This window comes from Taudactylus pleione, unplaced genomic scaffold (assembly GCF_031769625.1).
Source record: "Taudactylus pleione unplaced genomic scaffold, aTauple2 ptg000824l, whole genome shotgun sequence".
In the NCBI taxonomy this organism is placed as follows: domain Eukaryota; kingdom Metazoa; phylum Chordata; class Amphibia; order Anura; family Myobatrachidae; genus Taudactylus; species Taudactylus pleione.
In genome coordinates this window covers 1410744-1433805 of record NW_028285226.1, presented here as the reverse complement: position 1 = coordinate 1433805, position 23062 = coordinate 1410744, and the positions used below count along the sequence as shown (strand labels likewise).

The 23062-nt window shown below is 45.4% G+C and overlaps 1 protein-coding gene across 3 annotated transcripts in view; it reads left to right on the top strand.

Annotated features, from left to right (window-relative positions):
* OSBPL9 (oxysterol binding protein like 9) overlaps positions 1-23062 on the top strand; it is a 162465-nt gene that overhangs the window by 52021 nt on the left and 87382 nt on the right. For 2 of the 3 annotated variants that reach the window (XM_088458301.1, XM_088458300.1), the window contains exon 4: positions 8119-8195. In XM_088458301.1, coding sequence (XP_088314427.1) covers positions 8119-8195 — 77 coding nt within the window. Of the gene's footprint in view, positions 1-8118; positions 8196-15532; positions 15618-23062 lie in introns of those variants that run through there. The other variant, XM_088458302.1, reaches the window with a different exon arrangement.

Sequence of the window (23062 nt, the reverse complement as noted above, 5' to 3'; positions counted from 1 at the left end):
TAGTTACGCCACAAGCAGATACTGTCCAGGCAGAGAAGCTCCATGCAAGAATGTACTAACGTAAGATGCGTCCTGTTTATCGCCATGTGTCTTAGTCGCAATGTGACGCATCAAAATTGCATCATGTGACTACACTGATTAATTTGATATGTGACACTTGTATATCTGTGTAAGACTGAAGTCCGTATACAGGTTATACAGATTCAAAGTGCTACAATGCAGCAGCCGCGGCTTTTTTCCACACCACGTTCCGTCGCGCTTCAAATAGAGATTCAGTCTCAGTCGCACACAGATATACAAGTGTCACATATCAAATCAATCAGTGCAGACTCGTGGAGCGAATTTGTTGACTCGCAGTGCGACTAAGACGCGTTCTCGGACGGGAAAGATGCCAAACCGCTCAGCGCATTGAGGCTAGAGGGTAAATTTACTAAAGTGAGAGTTTCTAGAAGTGTAGATATTGCCCATAGCAACCAATCAGATTCTAGCTATTATCTTCTAGAAGGTGCTAGATAAATAAGTAGAATCTGGTTGCTATGGGCAACATCTCCACTTCTAAAAACTCTCACTTTAGTACATATACCCCTAGGTGTATGAGGACACATCTGTAGTGCATTTTTCAGCCTTATGCCATACCAGAATGAGGTAAGGGGTGACAATGTGTTCATTATATTGCATATATATAATGAACCAGCATGAAGGGCCATGCTACGTTTCCATGGGCCAGGTGTGGATTTTAAAATTGACTCTGGGGCAGATGGGATAATGTAATACAGGAGACTATTATAATCCGCAGCAAGACCCTCAAGAGCTAACCACATAGGAGCAAGTTTTAAGAGTACTGGAGTAAATGGAACTGCATTGTCGATTTGTTGCTGAAGTAGTGTAGAAAGGACGTAATGTCAGGGTACAGTATATGTGTATAGAACAGGGCTTGACAAATTTTTCTAAAATCTAGGAGCCAGGATGAGAGTGTAGAAGCCAGACCACTGTCCCCTCCAAAAAAAAAAAGACAGGAGTGAGGAGCACAGCTCTGTGTGTTATGCAATTGTTTTACACATTATACTAGTTCACAAAATGGTCACAGTTGAATGGATACAGTAACATGGAGGCCCCTTCACTGCTCTGCACAACTCCCCTGCTCCACCCCCCCCCCCCCTCCAGTAATAACGGACCACATTTCACATAAAATAAAGGTGCCAGAAAGTATAACAAAACCCCCCTCCCCTCGTGGTCAAATCACTATCCCTCTGAAGCCGCTCTGCAATCCCTGGCCACGCATAGACCCTACTACCGGAGAGCTCTATGCAGCCGGAGATAGGAGATGATAGACAGCCGGGACATACAGGAGGATCAGCGTAGACTGGGACAGACAGCAGGGATCAGAGCAGGCCAGGATGGAGAGGAGTCATCAGTGCAGGCCGGGACGGACACAGGCACAGCAGTCACCGCAGGCGACACTCAGCACATGCACTCCTGTGCATGATATGAACACCGCAATACTATATAGGCACAAATCTCCGGAGCTGATGAGGATCTAGTTCCTCCCTCACTGCAAAATCTGGTAGCCAGGCAGCAAAATCTGGTAGCCAGGCAGTAAAATCTGGTAGCCATGGCGACCTGGCCCTCAGGATTTGTCGAGCCCTGGTATAGAAGAAGAGTTAGATCCTTTGTTCAGCCGTCATGGTGGTGCCAAACAAGGCCTGGTACGAAAGTTTGGATGAATTGGCACTGTGCTTGGAGATCTAGGACTTCTAATGTGAGCCGGAGAATTTGTCTTGAGCGCTTAAAGCATTGCTATATACGGTACTCATACTGTGCATTGTCCCTATTACTTTGCTGAACAATGTTGTATTGTTCAGCTTCATAACGTCTCTACATGTGCCAACTTCTCTGTAGCAAATAGCTGAGCCAGCTCCCTGCTATATGCCAATGGTCTCCGTTATTAAGAGAAATGGAGCTATTCATATTTGGTAGATCTTAAGGAAGTAATTAAAGTAGTAATAAGGGACAAGTGCCTACTTCCAACGTTGGATGACATTCTTCATAAACCTCAGCGAGCTAGAAATGACATGCATAAAGGACAATCCTGACAAATTCCTCAGAACGGATGCCAAGCTTCCTGCATTTATTATCCCCTTTGATGGGGCCTGTTTTCACCGTCTACCTCATGGAATCGCTAGTGATCCAAAAAGAGTTCATTTAAAATTAAAAGCAAGTATTTGTTTTTGCTATTCACCTTCTCCTCTTTGGTGAGACATTGACCAATCACAATGCTATACTTGGATTTAAAATTGAAGTGGATCAGCGCTGGATATTTACTCTGCCTTCCCCTTCCCTTCAAATATGAAGAGAAGTGAGTTTGATGAGAGCAATGACAGATAAGTGGTATTGAGATAAATATAGAGACAGAACAGTGTTTTAAATATGTGTTGAAAATACAGTAATTCCCCATTCACGCACAGTGCAAAAACCCGGGTGGACACGCATTGACCCAGGTCTTTGCTGTGTGTGTCAATGCAAATGACCCAGCTCGAAGTCCACTACCCTGCTCTGTACCAGGGTCGGAGACCCGGGAATTTCACAGGTTGATAGGCCCGTGTATTTCGGGCCCGTGGGTTGTCGGTCTGAAAGGGGTATAAATGACCATTTATGGATGAATATTGTGTTCTCTACAGTTTAAGAAAACTTGTTAAGTGGCCCCTTTAATCAAAATTTTGACTACCGTATATACTCGAGTATAAGTCGACCCGAATATAAGCCGAGGTACCTACTTTTACCACTAAAAACTGGGAAAACTTATTGACTCGAGTATAAGCCTAGGGTGGGAAATGCAGCAGCTGGTTGTGCCCCCAGTAGTAATTCCCCCTGGTTGTGCCCCCAGTAGTAATCCTCCCCTTTTAGTGCCCCCAGTGGTAATCCCCCCCCCTTTTAGTGCCCCAGTAGTAATCCCCTCCTGGTAGTACACCCAGTGGTAATCCCCCTTTTAGTGCCTCCTGTAGTAATTTCCCCCTGGTAGTGCCCTCTGTAGTAATCCCCCCCCCCGGTAGTGCCCCCTGCAGTAATCCCCTCCTGGTAGTACACCCAGTGTTAATCCCCCCTTTTAGTGCCCCCTGTAGTAATTCCCTCCTGTTAGTGCCCCCAGTAGTCCCCCCCCCCAGTAGAGAGAGACGTAATAAAAAATAAATCACCTGAAACCCCCGCTCCTGGTCCCGCCGCTAACAGCTCCTCCTCCCATTACCCACTGCGGGAGCCGGAAGATGGCTCCTGCAGTGGGAGAAGCAGCAGCCGCTGAGAGTCTGACAGATTCTCAGCGGCTGCTGATTACAACAAACACACAGCTGCCGGCTCCAGGGGGGATGCTGCAACAAATTTATAGAACCAAGGGGGGGGGGGGGGATGCTGCAACAAATTTATAGAACCAGGGGGGGGATGTTGCAACAAATTTATAGAACCAGGGGGGGGGGGTGCTGCAACAAATTTATAGAACCAAGGGGGTCAGCAGCCTGAAAAAGTTTGACTGTTTTTGAGTGCTGAAATGTAGAGGGCTAAGCAGCCTGCATTGTGGCCGGCCATAGGGGAATACAGAGATGCTGCAGGTTTCACAGGACAAAACAAATCCAGCCAATCGGTGCACAAAGATTGTACCAAGTAGTCTTTAGAAGTAATTAGCTGCTGCTTTATTTGGATTGAAGGCCATGTGCTGTATAGTGGCAGAGCATAATACCACATTAAGCAGTTCTCAAAAAGTAGAAGGACAGTGTTGCTCGCTTTGGTTCCAGAGGAGCTTACATCAGACAATGGACTCGCATCCCGGCACCTGGGTCTAAAATGTCTCAGAGAATGCAGTTTTGCCCTCGTTGTTAGTGCCGTCCTCGCCATCCTCAGGCGGAAGGTGATGTGCAATGCAAATACAGCTATGGTGATGCAGCAAAACAGGCGTTTGGGACTTGCTCCTGTGAACTACAGGTCAACACCACTTGCTGCTACGTATTAAAAATCTGTATTATTGAGTCAGGAAATAAGAACATATTTTCTAACTATGGTTGAAAGTTTAGTTTAAAGTGACTGGAAAACACTGCCACAAGTACCATGTTGGTTATCTGCAAACCCTAGTATTATATTAACCTGAGTACTACATTGGTTATCCGCAAACTCAAATACTACATTGGTTATCCGCAAATATTGGTTATCTGCAAATCCAAGTACTACATTTGTTATTCGTAAACCCGAGTACTACGTTGCTTATCCACAAACCCGAGTACTACTTTGGTTATCTGCAAACCCTAGTACTGCGTTAACCCGAGTACTACCTTTGTTATCCGCAAACTTGAGTACTATCTTGACAACCTACTGATCACAATTATTGTTATTGTTTAATGCATTAAGATTTATTTATTTTTTTGGAGACGCGTTGAAAAATGAGTTAGTTGCTTATAGATATCTGCCGTTCTATGGCGCTCTTATATATAGAAGCTTACATAACTTTGTTTCCTCTATCCTGGGGAATGGTTTGTATGTGACACAAGTGTGTTAACATGGGGATTCAGTATGATTTACCACCGGCCGCATGGCCGGCGGTTCAAATCCCGACAGCGGCAGCCCGACAAGGATGAAAATCACGATCGTCCCAAGGTAAGTATTGACTAACCTAATCCCACCCTCCCCCCCCCCCCCCCCCCCCCAACCCTCCCTTAGGGGTGCCTAACTCTAACCTCCCCCCCAAGTGCCTAATCCTAACCTCCCTTCCCCACCGCCTAAACCTAAGTCTCCCAGGGGGGTGCCTAAACCTAACCTCCCTTCGATCAGTAAGCCGGGTGTCGGGCTCCCGGCGTAGGGAAAATGACAGGCGTTGGATTTCGACGCCTGTCCCTTGTCGGTATTGTACAGTCGGGAAGCCGGCGGTCGGGATTCCGTCCATCGGCTTCCCGACTGTTTCCCCCATCTAATGTATGGTTCAAAAATGGATGCAATGCCTGGCGATGATTGGTAATAGTGTAAGCTTGAGGAAAAATTATAGTTTAAAATTCAGCACCATGTACTGCCGCAGTGTTCGGCTGCACACATAACCATATATTACGGCAGCCAAACATAATTTCCTGAGCACCTCTGTGAGGCGCAACAGAATATTAGCGATGTTACCGCCCATGAAGTGCCTATACCCGACTGCTTTGTAGTCATAGCGCTAAGTGAAAATAATAATAATAAAAAATATATATATACGCAGTCGAGTCACATTATTATGACCACCAGCCAGAGTGCAGTACAGACAGCAGCTAGATGGGCTGGGAGTGACGTAATAAGGAGCTGGTAGGTTGGCACTGGTATCTGGAGCCATGCTGACTGCAGTGCACCCCACAGCTGCTGGAGGGTGCATGGTGTAGTATCCACAGAGCCAACACAACGATCGAGGTGGTCCCACAGATGCTCAATTTGGGTTCAAGTCCGGGGAATTAGGAGGCCAGGGAAGTACTTGGAAGGCTTGGTCGTCCAACCACTGTCGGACATTTCTAGCCGTGTGACATGTCTCATTGTTTTGCTGGAAGATCCCATCTACCTCAGAGAAGACAATCAGCATGTATGGGTGTACATGGTCTGCAAGGATGGATTCATAACCAAATCGGTTGAGGGTGCCTTCCACATGGATGAGTGGGCCCAGAGAATGTCATGAAAACATTCCCCAGACCATAACGCTGCCACCACCAGCTTGTGTTCATTCAGCAATGGTTGCAGGGTGTTTGTTCTCCGATGTTTCTCGTTTGACACGCCAACGTCCATCTGTTCGATGAAGCAGAAAATATGGCACCCTTCGCCAATCAGCGGAGGGCCAATTCCAATACAGGCGTGAAAACTGAAGCCTTTTCTGCCGATGCACCTTTGTTAGCATAGGTGCAATGACCATCCGTTTGCTTCGGAGCCCCATACGCAGCAGGGTTTGCTGAAGTGTCATTTTAGACACACGTCTGGTGGCCCCCATGTTCATTTTGCCCCACTGTAGCGTGTCAGTCGGCCCTCATGCACCTTCGTAGCCGACTTTCACCTCTCACATCAATGGCACGTGGTGCACCGCAGATTCCACATTTGTCCAGTCATGATACACCTTCACCACGGGATGCAGTCAGTATACCGGCGGGCGCTATCCCGCCCACCGATATCCTGACACTTACATCCCGACATGGGACTAAAGATAGGCGTTGGGATTTCATTAGCCCCATTACGGAATCCAGACACCCGGAATACCGAAACGAAGGTATGCCGGGTGTCTTAGTGCCTAGCCGCGGAGGTGTGTGTGTGTGTGTGTGTTAGGTTTAGGGACCCCCAGGGGGACTTGGGGTTAGGCACCACTAGGAGGGGGGTAGACTTGGGCACCGCTGCGGGGTGTTTGGTCAGGCCCCCCCCCCCCCCCCCTACCCCTGGAAGGGTTATGGTTGTGTATGTATGTGTGTGCGTGTATGTGTGCTCTTGACTTGGATAATTGTTCCACAACTGTGTTTGTTCGTTCAACAGTTGTGGAGTCATTCTTCAAGTCAAGACCTGTGAGTGTTGCTGCTTCCCCATATACATGTGAGGCATCCTTATACCACAGAGGGCACCATGGCAGTTCATTATATTGTTGTGGAGTGCTGGCTTTTTTTGTCTCTGTATAATTATTGCCAATTATTCTAATTGAGCAATGGGGCAATTAGAGGCCTGGATCACCTGTAGAAACACTAGGGGATATTGGGTCATGGGGGTTATTAACTGTAATGTGTTCCCCACTTAAGTGTTAACCTCTTCTGCCCTGCAGTCTGCTCCAGTATTAACCACTTCTGCCCTGCAGTCTGCTCCAGCATTAACCACTTCTGCCCTGCAGTCTGCTCCAGCATTAACCACTTCTGCCCTGCAGCCTGCTCCAGTATTAACTACATCTGCCCTGCAGCCTGCTCCAGTATTAACTACATCTGCCCTGCAGCCTGCTCCAGTATTAACTACATCTGCCCTGCAGCCTGCTCCAGCATTAACTACTTCTGCCCTGCAGCCTGCTCCAGCATTAACCACTTCTGCCCTGCAGCCTGCTCCAGCATTAACCACTTCTGCCCTGCAGTCTGCTCCAGCATTAACTACATGTGCCCTGCAGCCTGCTCCAGTATTAACTACATGTGCCCTGCAGCCTGCTCCAGTATTAACTACATCTGCCCTGCAGCCTGCTCCAGTATTAACTACTTCTGCCCTGCAGCCTGCTCCAGAATTAACTACTTCTGCCCTGCAGCCTGCTCCAGCATTAACCACTTCTGCCCTGCAGCCTGCTCCAGCATTAACCACTTCTGCCCTGCAGCCTGCTCCAGCATTAACCACTTCTGCCCTGCAGCCTGCTCCAGCATTAACTACTTCTGCCCTGCAGCCTGCTCCAGCATTAACCACTTCTGCCCTGCAGCCTGCTCCCCTCCTGTCTGCTCCTCACCAATCTTTTTTAATGTTTTCTACAAATCAGGTATTTATTGTGATTATATATTGTTATTCTGATACATTTCTTAATCTAGTTTGTTTCGGGGAATATTTATTGGCTAACCCTACAACGTTCCCAAGCAAATAGTGCCATACATATGTAAGAAATCTCTTGTTTTTCTTCTCCCCCTCTACAGAAGGGGTGAAGGGTCCAGTCAGCCAGCTGCTGTAGTGCATGGCATACACATTGCTAATGTTTAGCCTTCCATAGAAAATACTGAGGGGGAAAAAAACTACAAAGAAGGGCATAATTAGATGTTTCTGTATGTGCTTTCCTGCCATAACAGTTCTGTGTTGTACAGATGTGGATTAGTGAATCATAACGGTTACATACTTTATTTCTATTAGGCTTTATGGTCATAGGGGGCCTTGATGGTGCATCTCAGGATACATAATATATGTAGCGTCACAGAGACCTTGTACATGTTGCATTAGCCTGATTACTATCTCCCATCCTATTACACAACTGTGTGATGTACAGTATATTGTAGTCTACACTTACTGCGAGTTGAAGATTCTTTCAGCATCATGTAAAGGCTTGGATTGTGCCACTTTCAGACTTCTGGGGTACATATATGTTAGGTTACTTTCTCATTCACAGATTTATTTTTATTTTTTTTCCCCCGCCAACAGCCCGAGATGCAGATGAACGAGAGAAGTGGATTAATGCGTTAGAAGAAACAATCTTACGTCACACTTTGCAGCTACAGGTAAGGACTCCTGTTTTGTTTTTTTAGGCTCTTTAATAAACTTCCATTTAAGTTGTGTTTTTAAGCCGGCTGTCTGGCCTACTGTCCCTGAATGTATGGGAGACAGTCTATATTCAGGGCGTCCACATGTGCTCCTAGTGAGGAAATGGGACTTGCTGACAATACTTACTACGAATCGTGACCTTGTGGTCCCACTCCATACACGAGGATGCAGTGAATCAATGGGCTATGCACAGTGGTGGACAGGGCCTGGATGTAAATCACGACACCATGTCCCCTGCATTTGTTCCCTGGTCCTCCTCTCCAGGTTCTCCTGGAATGAAGGTCATAAATATTGCAGATATGGTTGTTCAGGCTATTTTAATTATCTGCGTAGATTTGGTTGTGCTAGGTTATGTCCTTGCAGCTCCTTCATAAAATATTCAGTAATGATGTGCATACACACGCAGCGATAATACTGGATGATTTGAACAACAACATTATCGTTCAAATCGTTCAGGTTTGGGCCCCTTCCAGCCACTGAACGATCAGCGATGCGCGGGCACGTATGGACGATAGCGATATAGTCCATCGGCCGTGCATGCTGGCCAACCTGCTTGATATCGGGCAAGTGGTTACTATAGGGACCCGCGATCGCTGATCCGCGGGTCGCTATAGTTGTTGCGCAGTTGGTGGTGTGTTGGACGATCTATATAGATCATCCAACACACCAGAGTGCAGTATTTTGGACCCATAAACTCCGGGTTGCTAGCAATTGAGGACACTTGTAGGGGTTTTTTGTTCCCCCTCTCACATCTTTCCCTATTTCTCCTGTCTCCTCTCCCCCTATTCTTCCCATCTCCCCCTGCAGGTGGGAGGGGCTCTGTTTGTCCAGCACACAGGTTCTCAAACTCTGGACCTGATTCAGAGCCGCTCGCTAGATGCGATCGCTCGCCCCCAACGTATGCAAATTCGGCAAAGTGACGGCATGGCAGGCGCTCGCTTGGAAAGCCATAAGCACGCCCACTTTGTTTGGGCGAGCGATCACTTTATGCAGACGCCCATTAGCGTATGTAGAGACGTCCACTAGCGTACGTCATCTCCAGGAAGTGTATTAAAACATTGGTACATTGAGGACCATCGAAAGAGCTCGCAGCGCTTGTGGTTGCGTTACCTTACCGCAAGCACTGCTAGGATTTCTGTGTAAAAAAAAAAAAGGCTGGTGACGTGCACTATGACGCTGTCTGTTAATTATTCACGCCTTAGAAACTGCGTTGCAACACTCAGGCACGCCTGCGTTCACACCTCCACTCCTCCGTTATTAGTGTCCTACCCCTGTTACCACCCACAAACGGCCTCTCCTGTCACTCATTAAACTGGGCTGTCTTTGCCTAGCGAGTCTGAGTAGTTCGTGCACGCGTTGTATGAAGCGTACGCATGCGCGTTCACTTAACATCGGCCGCCTACGAGCAAGTTCCTCTGAGTTCCTCTGTCCTCTGTCCTCAGGACACCAAACAGTGCATGTTTTCCAGGTCTCACAGAATCGCAATTGAAATAATTAGCTCCACCTGTAGATCTTTTAAAATGTGTCAGTGAGTAATGAATACACCTGTGCACCTGCTGGGTGACCTGCAAAACGTGAGCTGTGTGGGGTCCTGAGGACCGAGTTTGAGAACCACTGGTCTAGCAGCACTAAAAGCTCTCGGGGGCATGGCCTCCCCTCATTGTTAGTGCACAACTTTAGAGACATAATTAAAGCCCATGATATAATTGATGTGTTGCTATGTTCGTTTAAGTGTTTATCATAATTATACCTGTCACATCAGTGTCACCGGTGTCATACGGACTACCAGGTTATCACTATTGGCTGGTCAGTCTTGTTTCTGCTCTGTCTCTCACTCGATAGCGGCTGTAAATCATCTGGAATGCAGTGGTCTTTCTCAAGGTGGAGAGAATTGACCACGGGGCAAATACCTGCTTGTCAGCACACCCCTGGTAAATATGCAGCTTGTATTGCACTTATGGGCCCTCATTCAGAGTCTCTCGCAAGATGCGATCGGTCGCTAGTAAAAAGGGGCCGGGTATGCAAATCAAGCGATCGTTCTTTGCACTGTAAGGACGCCCTCTATGTCTTAGTGAGCGACGGCAGTTAGCGTACGCTGGACTATAAAGCCTCCCACCTGTCACTCGCCGCACACGTCATCTCCGGGAAGAGTCTGATTAATCGTGAACATTGAGGGCCATCAAAGCTGCTCACAGCGCTTGGGGTTGACCTAACCTACCCCAAGCACTGCGAGCAGTTCAGGCTACAAAAAAAAACAAGTCACGTGTGCGATGACGCTACTTTGCTAATTATGCACGCCCTTTAAACGCCGTTTTGGCGGCCAGACACGCCTGCGTTCGCACAATCACTCCCCCGTTTAAAAGCACCTTCCCCTGTTACCACCCACAAATGGCTCTGTCTGTCACTCAAAGCAGCAACCTGAAAGTGGCTTGCGAGCTAGCAAAATCAGATCGCAACGAATGACTTGCGCACGCGCACTTCGAATTATACGCATGCGCAGATGTGAGATTATCGCTCCCAGCGAGCGAGCGTGCCCTAACGAGAGTCTCTGAATGAGGTCCATGGTGCATACACACCATCAGATTTTGTGTCAGATCTGAACAATAACTATTTTAAAAATCGATGAATCGTTCATATCTGATGTCTGATAGCGATATTTGACATCTGATGTGTTTGCAGTCAGATTTGGACAATTTCATTAATTTTTTAATACTGTGAAATCGTTCAGTCGTTCAATTTAACTGCTAATGGATAGGCCCCTTAAAGGTGCCCATACATCTGCGACGGATCGCCGCGATCGGAAATTTCTGCCTTTCAGCGGCATGACGTCATGATTTTGTAGATGGTCCTCGTTGGTAAGTGCGGCCTTCCTCCTCCCAAGCGTCCCCTGGTGATGGGTTGGTGACTAATGTGTACTAAAACTTATTAAACATTGTGCTTAAACTCGGCGGGGACTCTGCAAAGCCTAAAGCTGGAAAGGATTTTGCTGGGTCCCCATTGCTGGCAATGGAAACTGTACCACTTATGCCATCAGCGCTACACATAAACAGTGGTAATCTGAGCTTAATGCTGTTTGCAAAGTACTGCATGGATGTCATAACCTCTTTTAGTGCCAAATATATGTTCTTAAATGGAGCACTTGACGTTGTTGGCTATAAGAGTTAGTGGGGTTGGTAGGTCTCTCTGTTACGGGTCCTATGGTATTCACCTATCCATAACACATAAGCGGCTCGCACATCTCTCATTGTCTGCCAAGGGACTAGAAAACCTATGGCCTCTGTGTACGCTAACATTAACCCACGGCGGACATAGTATGACAATTGCAAACTCTCCATTATTTCAGCTTGTGACGAGGTTGTGAATAGAGACGAAACAGATCAAGTACATAGATTATGGATTCTTTTGGCAAATATTTTGGTTGAAACGCCCGTTTGCATTTAGACGGAATGACAAAATAAATGTCGGCTATACACAACTTTTCCATGTCCAGATAAGTCTATTACCAAAATAGATAACTGATGCCTAACTCAAGACTAATTTGTACCCTCTTCACTAGCTATCCAAAAGTATATACAGTCAGGTGCATAAATATTGGGACATTGACAGAATTTTCATAGTTTGGCCTCTATTCACCACCACAATGGCTTTGAAATGAAACAAACAAGATGTGCTTTAACTGCAGACTTTAAGATTTAATTTGAGGGTAATTACATCCAAATCAGGTGAACGGTGTAGGAATTACAACGGTTTCTATATGTGCCTTCCACTTTTTAAGGGGCCAAAAATAATGGGACTATCAACTCAAAAGCTATTTCATGGACAGGTGTGGGCTATTCCCTCATTATTTCATTATCAATTAAGCAGGTAAAAGGTCTGGAGTTGATTCTAGGTGTGACATTTGCATTTGGAATCAGTTGCTGTCGACTCTCAATATGAGATCCAAAGAGCTGTCACTATCGGTGAAGCAAGCCATCATTGGGCTGAAAAATCAAAACAAACCCATCAGAGAGAGAGCAAAAACATTAGGTGTGGCCAAATCAGCTGTTTGGAACATTTTTAAAAAGAAAGAACGCATCGGAGAGCTCAGCAACACCAAAAGACCCGGAAGACCACAGAAAACAACTGTGGTGGATGACAGAAGAATTATTTCCCTGGTGAAGAAAAACCCCTTCACAACAGTTGGCCAACTCAAGAACACTCTCCAGGAGGTAGATGTATATGTGTCAAAGTCAACAATCAAGAGAAGACTTCACAAGAGTGAATATAGAGGGTTCACCACAAGATGTAAACCATTGTTGAACCTAAAAAACAGGAAGACCAGATTAGCGTTTGCCAAACAACATCTAAAAAAGCCATTACAGTTCTGGAACAACATCCTATGGACAGATGAGACAAAGATCAACTTGTACCAGAGTGATGGGAAGAGGAGTATGGAGAAGGAAAGGAACTGCTCATGATCCAAAACATACCACCTCATCATGAAGCATGGTGGTGGTAGTGTCATGGCGTGGGCATGTATGGCTGCCAATGGAACTGGTTCCCTTTGTATTTATTGATGATGTGACTGCTGACAAAAGCAGCAGAATGAATTCTGAAGTGTTTCAGGCAATATTATATGCTCATATTCAGTCAAATGCTTCAGAACTCATTGGACGGCACTTCACAGTACAGATGGACAATGACCGGAAGCATACTGCAAAAGCAACCAAAGAGGTTTTTAAGGCTAAACAGTGGAATGTTATGCAATGGCCAAGTCAATCCCCTGACCTGAATCTGATTGAGCATGCATTTCATTTGATGAAGACAAAACTGAAGGGAAAATGCCCCAAGAACAAGCAGGAATTGAAGACATTTGCAGTAGAGGCCTGGCAGAGCATCACCAGGGATGAAACCTAGCGTCTGGTGATGTCTATGCGTTCCAGACTTCAGGCTGTAATTGCCTGCAAAGGATTTGCAACAAAGTATTAAAAAGTGAAAGTTAGATTTAGGATTGTTTAGTTTGTCCCATTACTTGTGGCCCCTTAAAAAGTGGGAGGCACATATAGAAACCGTTGCAATTCCTACACGGTTCACCTGATTTGGATGTAATTACCCTCAAATTAAATCTGAAAGTCTGCAGTTAAAGCACATCTTGTTTGTTTCATTTCAAGCCATTGTGGTGGTGAATAGAGCCCAAAATATGAAAATTCTGTCAATGTCCCAATATTTATGCACCTGACTGTATATAATAATGGAGAATGGCTGCTTCGCTCGGTTGTGGTATAATATGTCGATATGGGAATGTCGCCGTTCGTCCGGTCGACATGAGAATGTCGGCGTGGTCTTAATGTTGACATTGTTGACATTCATCATGTAGACAGTGGTGAAATGTGGATATGTTAGAATGTTGACATTTTGTCCCTGGTGGCCCAGCGGTGACTTACCTGCTCCTGACTGCTCCAGCGCAGCTTCCGGGTCCCGGCGGTCATGTGACCGTCACGTCCTGTCAGACCCCCCCCCACCTGCAGCCTAACCCTAACGCAGGCGATGTGCGGCTGTTTAACAGCCGGCGCTGTGCAGTGTGAGAATCGCCTCCTACCTCTCATCTATGAAGTCTGTAGTGCACACGATCTTTCCTTACTAAAGTATTTTGCATTGAATATCATTTTCTTAAATTTGAGAATTGGGATTATGTCTCATTTGAGCTGATAAGAATGTAGAGCCAACACTTATCATATTGCATGTTCCAGACTGCATTGTGATTAGAGGCAGAGGTAGTGGTACAGCTGCAGGTCAGAAATTGAGAACATGTACGGTCACTGTAGCCTTTTGCTGCCCTTGTATTAGGATACAACCATGACACTAACAGGACATTTATACTGACAGATTGCACTGGCCATTACATCTTCCTGCAGCCCTAAGTGCACATCTTTCTCTGTCCATCTTCTCTGCTGTGATGTGGACAATAAGATAAGTGACCATTTCTTTGTACATCATCTGGAGCAGTAAAAGGGTTATTGTGCTTTAATGACGACTATCATATTGTCCCAAACATAATGCTGTCTGGTAACGTCAGCCGTGCCTTCACGTGTACGCGATCACCACCACTTCCATCTCATTTCTTGTGTTAGTGAAGATTCTATTTGCAGATCTAAAAACAAATTTCTGTGTACCACCGCCATGCCCAGGGCTGCCCTTTAGATGGTGGCGCTAAATAGATTGAGGGGACTCAACTAAAGTACTGTTATTGGGAAAGGAGGTTTGTACTTGTTATGTATAGATGTGTCCACCTGCACCTTTGCTCTAATCGCACCAAATAGCCCCGTTTGGCGCACCACAGACTTTGCAGCTTAGCCGCACAATGCGCCCTGTCAGATCCTTTCTCTCAAAATATGCGCGTTCTCCGCATCACTATTGGGACAGAAGTACAATGCAGGGTTACGCTGACTGCTGGCGTTTCATGTACTCAGTCGCTGATCTGGGAAAAAAGGCAAAAGACTGTTCCGATACCAGCGACCGCACGATTCCTCACTCCACCATCGTTATGCTCAATCTGCGACTTTCAACCAATTCCTTGGGAACAAAAGTACTAATCTATTGTGCCTGGTGCACTGTGAGCGATTCTGTATGCGGCTAGGATGTGAATAAAACGCAAAGCTTAGGAAAAACTATGAATCGTTACCAATACTGATATTTAGATTTAAAAGCAAAAACCTGAAACCCTTGTACCAGTTTTATAAATCCTCATTACAGGCTACCACCGCCTGTTCATTTGACAGCTAAGGGACATGCCTGTAAGCGTTCTTACCTCTATGAAAGATGTATAGTTAAGTCACTGAGTTTATGAGTCATGATCGATACAGTGAGTCATGAACGGATTATACGTTTCTATCATTTGTATATTAAACCAAATTGACCACTGTCATCCTCCTTTATGATTAGCCTGTTTTATTTTATTGTGAAGATATGTAGGTAGCAATAGACAATGATTTGCCCTGTAGATTACCCCAGCTATGTACAATGGGGTTAATATGTGTGTGTGCGTGTGCGTGTGTGTGTGTGTGTGTGTGTGTGTGTGTGTTACCGTATCTGATAGACTGATTACTAAACTGAGCACGATGTGAATCACATCTGGCATGTTCCCCAGTGTATTGCTAACCCGTACACAGTGACATGTGACTGGAGAAGCCAATGAGCCCAGGCCTTCTAGCTATGTAACCTGCACTCCGCCAATAGCTTGTCAGTATGGGGTTAGCAGCTGCTGGTCGGTGGGAGAGCAGAGGAAGTAGCTGGATGCTTTCAGTTTGTAAGTGAATAGCCAGCATGTCGCTGCTGAGGATTGTCTTGTTGTCTGTGCTCAGGGCAGTGTGATCACAATGGCTGTGGAAGGATGCAGCAGTGTAAGTAACGACAGACGTCACTGTCCTCTCATTGTTATTATGTCAGGCAGGAATCTGTGAGCAGTGATTGGGATACGGTTTCTGGAAAGCCAGGAGGTTACGTGGGGACACGAGACGCATTATCCACAATGCTTCCAGCACTTCTGTGTATTTAGGATAGGACAGCGGGTGGTATTTATTTTGGTAGAGGGGTGTTATTCATATGGAGGTTACTCAGGCCAGGTCTTCTGTGTTATCCTGCACAGTTAACTCTCTGTTAAAGGGCTGTCATGTAAGGGAAACTGCTGGTACTCCCGCCGCGGAGAGTAGCAGTGTTACAATGGATTGCACATCTTGCTTTTAAACGTACTTGCTGTAAGTTTTGTTTTATCTCACTTAAGAATCCAGATTCTACAAGGGTTCAGCTAAGGAGTCTGTTTTCTTTGATCTAGAATAATATGTTGTTTGTTTTACTGTGGCCATGTTTATATTCGTGTAGTACAGATATGTCCTCATACACTATTACTGCAGTCGGCACAAACGGCCCTTCTCAGCGCACCTGGTCCCGCGCAACTCTGTTCGCACAATCGTCTTTTTCGGTTCTTTTTTTTTTTTGCATGAATGTACATCTTAGTTGCATGTGAAAAAAGCTCTTCATGTGTCTGCGCTGATTAATTTGATATGCGACACTTGTATAGCTGTGTGTGCGACCGAGTGTGACTCTGTATACGAAGCACGACAATGCCGCGGCTTTTTACACGACCAGTTCCGTTGTACAGATTCAGACTCATCCGCGCACAAATATACAAATGTCGCGTATGAGAATAATCAGTGCAGTCTCGTGAGGCAGTTTTATTGCAACGCATTTCGACTCAGGCGCACATTTCGGATGAAAAAGCGCTACATCACTTGGCGAAGCTCACTCACGACTGCTGTCTCGCTGCTCAGTGTATGAGAGCACATCTGTATGTAAGAATTTTAAATAGAACATATTTTACTGTCTCTTTGGTTACAGTTGGCCGGAATGGTGCAAATGTATATATATGTAATTGAGGACAAGGCATATAAAATCCTACAGGAATTCCTATGTTTGTCTTGTGTCGCCGGTGATATTTATGCTTTGAGCAATGGATTTTATACCTTAGGATCTTGTGTAATATCTGACCCACAGTCATGGGATTGAGAAATGGGAAGTAAGTCTGTATTAATCCGCTCTTTACGTTTTGACTCCTCTAGAACTATAGTGATTTTATTCACCGTCTGTATACTGTTCTTTCCATTGGGACATGAACCACGTTCTTAGTGCTGCAAATTATAAAGCTCGGGCTCTGGTCTGTGAATTTAAACAACCAAACAAACACAAAATAATCCTTCACTTTGGAAACTGAAATCCCTGCGGGCATCATTGTTACTCATACCTATTATGTGTCCACTTTATTCAATCCAGCCAATAGTAATACAGGTTACTTTTTTATGTAGATCAACCTTATTATTATTTAAGTCTTAGGGGTATATTTACTAAAATGCAGGTTTTTAGAAGTGGAGATGTTGCCCATAGCAACCAATCAGATTCTAGCTATTATCTTCTAAGGTGCTAGATAAATGTTAAGTGGAATCTGAGTGGTTTCTCTGGGCAACATCTCCATTTCTAAAAAACCCCACTTTAGTAAATATACCCCTTAAGTGTGATCTATGGTAGGGTTTAAAATCACATTCTACCTTCAGAACCATTGTGTGTATATCTATATATTTACAGAATGTGTTTGTCTGTTAGCTTGAGTAACCCTTTTTAGGTACGTTCTGAAACATCCTGATTAGCTAGACAGGATATGGAAAAGTATACAATAGCACGCCTCCTTGTGCTTTAAAACAGAATGATTGCAATATTCTCTATTAAAGCTAAATGAATTGGGAAGTCCTGAGCCATAATAGCGGGGAATATTTTTTTGTTCTAAATGTCTCCCTAAAAAAACCTGACATTGCATAGGAATAGCACCAGCTTTTATTTGTTCAGTTGTTTGTTGGTACTACCAGTAATCACTTTCAGGATAGATATTGGGAGTTTATAAATGAGCTATTCATGCAGACTACAGCGGTAATTAGCACACTATGCAGAAAGAGGCTCTAGCGGTCACTTGGTGACATAAGGTGTATGTGGCTACTGCTGGCAGATCTTCCAGGGTCACCCTTCAATCACAGGAGGGGAATCTGGGAGGTCAGAATGTACTTTTACATCAATGAAAACATATTTGTGTTGCTGCTGTTTATGATGAATCCTATTAATAATCAATTTGGGACTTTGTTTCACATTATAATTCTGTGTGATATAAAATGGTAGCTGTTGACGTGGATGCTGTACAATGTCCTTGTTGCGTTACTAAGTTGCAAATTATTATAATTAAAAAAAAATAGAACCAATGCAATTTCAGACAGTGTTATAAGTTTATAGAGTAATGCAGAGTTTCTGTGTTGCAGATTGTGTTCTGCTTCCAACTACTGAGTCTGTCATAATGATGACTGATTAACAAGGGGATTTTTAAAAGAAGTCCGGCTAGTTATCCATATTTTCCATACGGCTGGTATGTTCTAGTGGTCACGTTTTCAGTTGCAGAACGTTGTGTGCGTCATATCATGTCGTGGATTTATTTTTATATCTTTCTCTCTGAAATTGCCGCTAAGCAGATACTTCCTCAACCATATTTGTTGTGGGAAATAAATTCAGTGAGTGAAGGCACGTCGCAGCCAGCCGCAGCGCTAATGTTCCCTCGCCTTCCATAGAGGTGCACAGGAAACTTAGCGATGTTTGGCTACCGTATTAGCTGGAAGGTGCGTAGGTGAATTTAGCAGTGGCATATCAAGCTGAATGCAACCCCCCCCCCCCCTTTGTATTTTATAGTGGTGGCTTCTCCACAAGCTTATTCTGTATTGTGTTGGACTACTCCCTTATATCAAGGTATTAATACCGGACACAGTGTTAACAGGAGGCACATAGTCATTTTATCTGTAAGGATCAGCAATCACTTACTGTTTGACTGGATACAGGGCCTGATTCAGAGATGTACAGCTAATTTTGACACTGCTGCGTCTTTGTACGCAACAGCAGTGCGAAATTGCGCAAAAGCCGCAAGAGGAGTCTTAAGTAAAAAGACGTCCACTGCCGGCTTCTCTGATTCGTTGCTGCTTCCGAAGATGCTGCATCAGATCAACTGCGTGACCATCGGACATCTGAGTAACACTCTGGTTACTCCAGATGTCCCGGCAAAAAGATGTTGAGTGGGCCAATGAAGTTACGTCCAAGGACGCAGCCACTGGCTTCGGCGCGCCCATAAAATAGGCAGCCACGCCTCCGTTTTCTGGTGCGCTTCCCGTTGCGGCCCCTAAATGCCAGCAGCATGCCAGTCATGCTATGGGGCACTGTGAACCACGTCCCAGGACCAGATCTGTACGTGCGCAGTGCGGCTCCTGCGCAAATCATTAAACATTGGAGATTTACGTAAATATCGGATCTACTTAAATCTCTGAATCAGACCCATAGTCCACAAAGCAAAGGGCAGAGCCAGATATTCAGCATTATAATCTGTATTGATGATCTGCGTTCTAGTGTCTGAGTCATGCTTGGAGGTCGTGTTTCAGGAGATGCTTTGCCACAAGCCAGGAAACACTAGATGCTGGAGATATAATGGTTTATTTCAGTGTATAGAAAAACACAGCATTCGTATAAGGCATGTTTGAGTATCATTCTATATGTGTTATAAATAAATATATATATATACATATATATATATATATATATATATATATATATATATATATATATAAAATAATAATATAGCAAAGAAAAAAAAAAAAGATTTATATTAGTAAAGTGTCACAGGATGAAGATCTCGCCGGCGTCCCAAGGCCTCAGCTATAATTGACTATTTGCTGCTTGCTTTGTTGTTCTGCTTTTTGTACCTTGTCTGGCTGTTGCTGATTCATAGTTATCCTCATGAGGCCATTTTGATCATCCCACTGATCTTATAAATACTCTCTTAAGCTACTATTCCACCTCAACCTCCAGCATTATCTCCAGCCTACAGCCCCATACGCCTTACTTGCATCACTCTCTAATCTATCTACACCTCTCTGCCCTCTCTCACTGCTGCCACCATTATCATTGTATTGAAATAAGACTGGTTGCTCTCTAGCTATCAGTCGTGATTAGATATTCAGATTAGGAACTCTGGCGTCTATTTGCTAAGCCTTGGATGGAGATAAAGTACCAGCCAATCAGCTCCTAACAGACAATTGTTTTCTTCCTTCTGTCACATCACTTTAATTTAGTGTTTTTTGCTTTGTCTGTCATGTTCTGTTATCAGTCTGACCGTTGGACCTGCTTCAAATGTGGGCACAATGCCAATGTGCTTGTAATGTGCATGTGTCAGTCACACTGCGTATGCGCCAACTTTAACTTTGACGATTGGGGGTGTGGATAGTCAATCGCAGGCGTGTTGCGACCGCAGCGGGAGCGTGTCTCTACCTGTAACTTCATATGTGTGTACGCAGGTGTACACGCTCCAGCGTTTTACTTCTGAGCGACATTCTAAGAAAACACAGGGTTGCTCAGAGGATCGCTGTTGCGACTGACTGTGCAAATTTGTGTGCAAACGGTGGGCCAGAGACTTTGCCGATGTGTGTCTGACTCACAGGAGCAGCCTACCTCCTACCATCGTGCCGATGGGTATCTCTGACTCACAGGAGCAGCCTACCTCCAACCATCGTGCCGATGGGTATCTCTGACTCACAGAAGCAGCCTACCTCCTACCATCGTGCCGATGGGTGTCTCTGACTCACAGGAGCAGCCTACCTCCTACCATAGTTCCGATGGGTGTCTCTGACTCACAGGAGCAGCCTACCTCCTACCATTGTGCCGATGGGTATCTCTGACTCACAGGAGCAGCCTACCTCCTACCATCGTGCCGATGGGTATCTCTGACTCACAGGAGCAGCCTACCTCCTACCATCGTGCCGATGGGTATCTCTGACTCACAGGAGCAGCCTACCTCCTACCATCGTGCCGATGGGTATCTCTGACTCACAGGAGCAGCCTACCTCCTACCATCGTGCCGATGGGTATCTCTGACTCACAGAAGCAGCCTACCTCCTTCCATCGTGCCGATGGGTGTCTCTGACTCACAGGAGCAGCCTACCTCCTACCATCGTTCCGATGGGTGTCTCTGACTCACAGGAGCAGCCTACCTCCTACCATCGTTCCGATGGGTGTCTCTGACTCACAGGAGCAGCCTACCTCCTACCATCGTGCTGATGGATGTCTCTGTACAGACACCCGTGGCTGTGACATTAGCATATATTTGCAGAACCACGGCGTACGGAATAACGCCCACCTTAGTGATGTGACTGTACTCCTTGTTATTGTCCTTCTCTGGTTTGTCTGCCGGAAGCACTAATGAGGGAGTAGCATTGTCTGCTTCTATTGTACACTGGGGAGAATGGTAAATGGCTATGTAATTGGGTATTGGACTATGCTCTCTAGATCATTTGTTTCACTTTGACAATTATCTGCAGTTTTAAAAACAAAATTGTCCCAATATTGCAGCATGGAAATAGGTTGGATGATTATCAAACGTGTTCTCTTCCGTCTACATTAGAGCCTAATTTAGGAAGCATTTCTAATAAGATCTGTGTGTGCATCTTTCCGAAGTCCTAAAAAGATTGTGCTGGCTCCTAAATTTCACGGACTGGCTCCTATGTCCACCTGTTATGTAGCCAGTTGCACAATTCTGGTTTTGGTGATTGACCTTTTAGTCATTACTATTCTCACTGTAAAGCTGGGTACACACTAAACGTGTGTACCCAGCGATGTCGCAGACGATCCCAGCGACGACTGGCCGACATATCGGGCGTCCATACACACTTCGCGATCTGGTGCCCACCTGCCCGATACGTCGGCCCCTCTGCATAGCACTATATGGGATCGTCAGCAGCATCCCCTGATCTTACATGCTTCACATAAGAACATAATGTGATATTAATTGCCTTGTTTATAATTCTAATGCTGGCCATACACTCTGCAATTATCGGGACGATCCGCCCGATATCGGCGGATCGCCGCGATAATTGCAGCGTGTATGCGGGCGACCGAGGGTTAAATATTGCTCGGTCGGGCATGCTGGATTGTCCAGCATGCCCGTCCGATGCGATATTTACCCGGGAAACTGTCGGCCGCATCGGGCAGTGTATGCCCAGCGTGGCCGACAGACAGACAATTCCTGTGTTCCTTCCTACAGGGAAATGTCTCCTCCCCCGGGGGCGGAGCGCGAATGTCGGGCTATACACTGTGAGATTTCTCTCACAGTGTATGCCGGCGACATCTGCGGCTGGCAGGCAGCCAGATAAACTGTCTGTCGGTCTGACAGACATTTTATCTGGCAGTGTATGCCCAGCTTAAGTGGTAGTGTAGGATTGACCAGATAGGGAAGACTTTAACGCAGTTGGTCAACTTAAGTGTTGCAACAATTGAAACTAACATACCCCGTTTATAGAGAATACAGCTTGGTGGTGGTCACATCCAACATGCACCCCAGATACATGAGCGGTGAATGCAGTGAATCAATGCCTTTTATTGTGTGTGTGTGTGTGTACATGTGTATATATACAGGGCAGTAAAGAGTCGGCCCGAGCTCAGGGGAAGGGGAGTGGCCTAATCACGGGAGGTGTGGCCACACCGCCTTACCAGAAGAGAGAACTTTTTGCATAACCCACGCTTGGACTACACTTTTCTTTTACCAAACACTGAATTTCCAGATTGTATGTAAATATATTCCCCTCACATAACACCTCACCAACTATGTGCCAAATGTACTAGCCTGCAAGTTGCGGCAAGTGCAGAGATTTCTGCCAATTAGTCATGAAATATAAAATTGCAATTTTTATTGATGGAAAATCAGGTAAAAAAAAAATTGTTGCCTTAAATCTCATCTTGCTGCTAATTCACTGAAATCTTTGCACTTGTTGCGGCTCTATTCCCAAATATCTCCAGTTACACCAATCCCCTCTTGTTCTGGACTCTTAAGCTCCAGCATAGGTTATATGTGAGGCAGCCGTTTGGATGCAGTGATTGTCAGTAGATGGGTGTAGGCTGCCAGCATCTCACCAGCTCACAGAATTGATAAAGAATTGCACTCAGAAATTAAACTTGAGTTTGGGGTGGACAAGTTAAACATAAATGTAGAAGATTATCTGGTATCTGGCGATGGACCTGATACTTTGAGTGTGTCTAATGATAGGTACACACTTGTCCAATCCACTGCAGATCAGACTGTTTATACAATCCCACTTTAGACTGTAGACCTGCTCGCACATTCTGCATCCAATCCTCGCTACTTGCTTGTCCAATTTTTCTGCAGACCTCCAATCTGTGTGTGCTGAAAAAATACATTCGGCTGTGCAGGAAAGGGTATTTATTA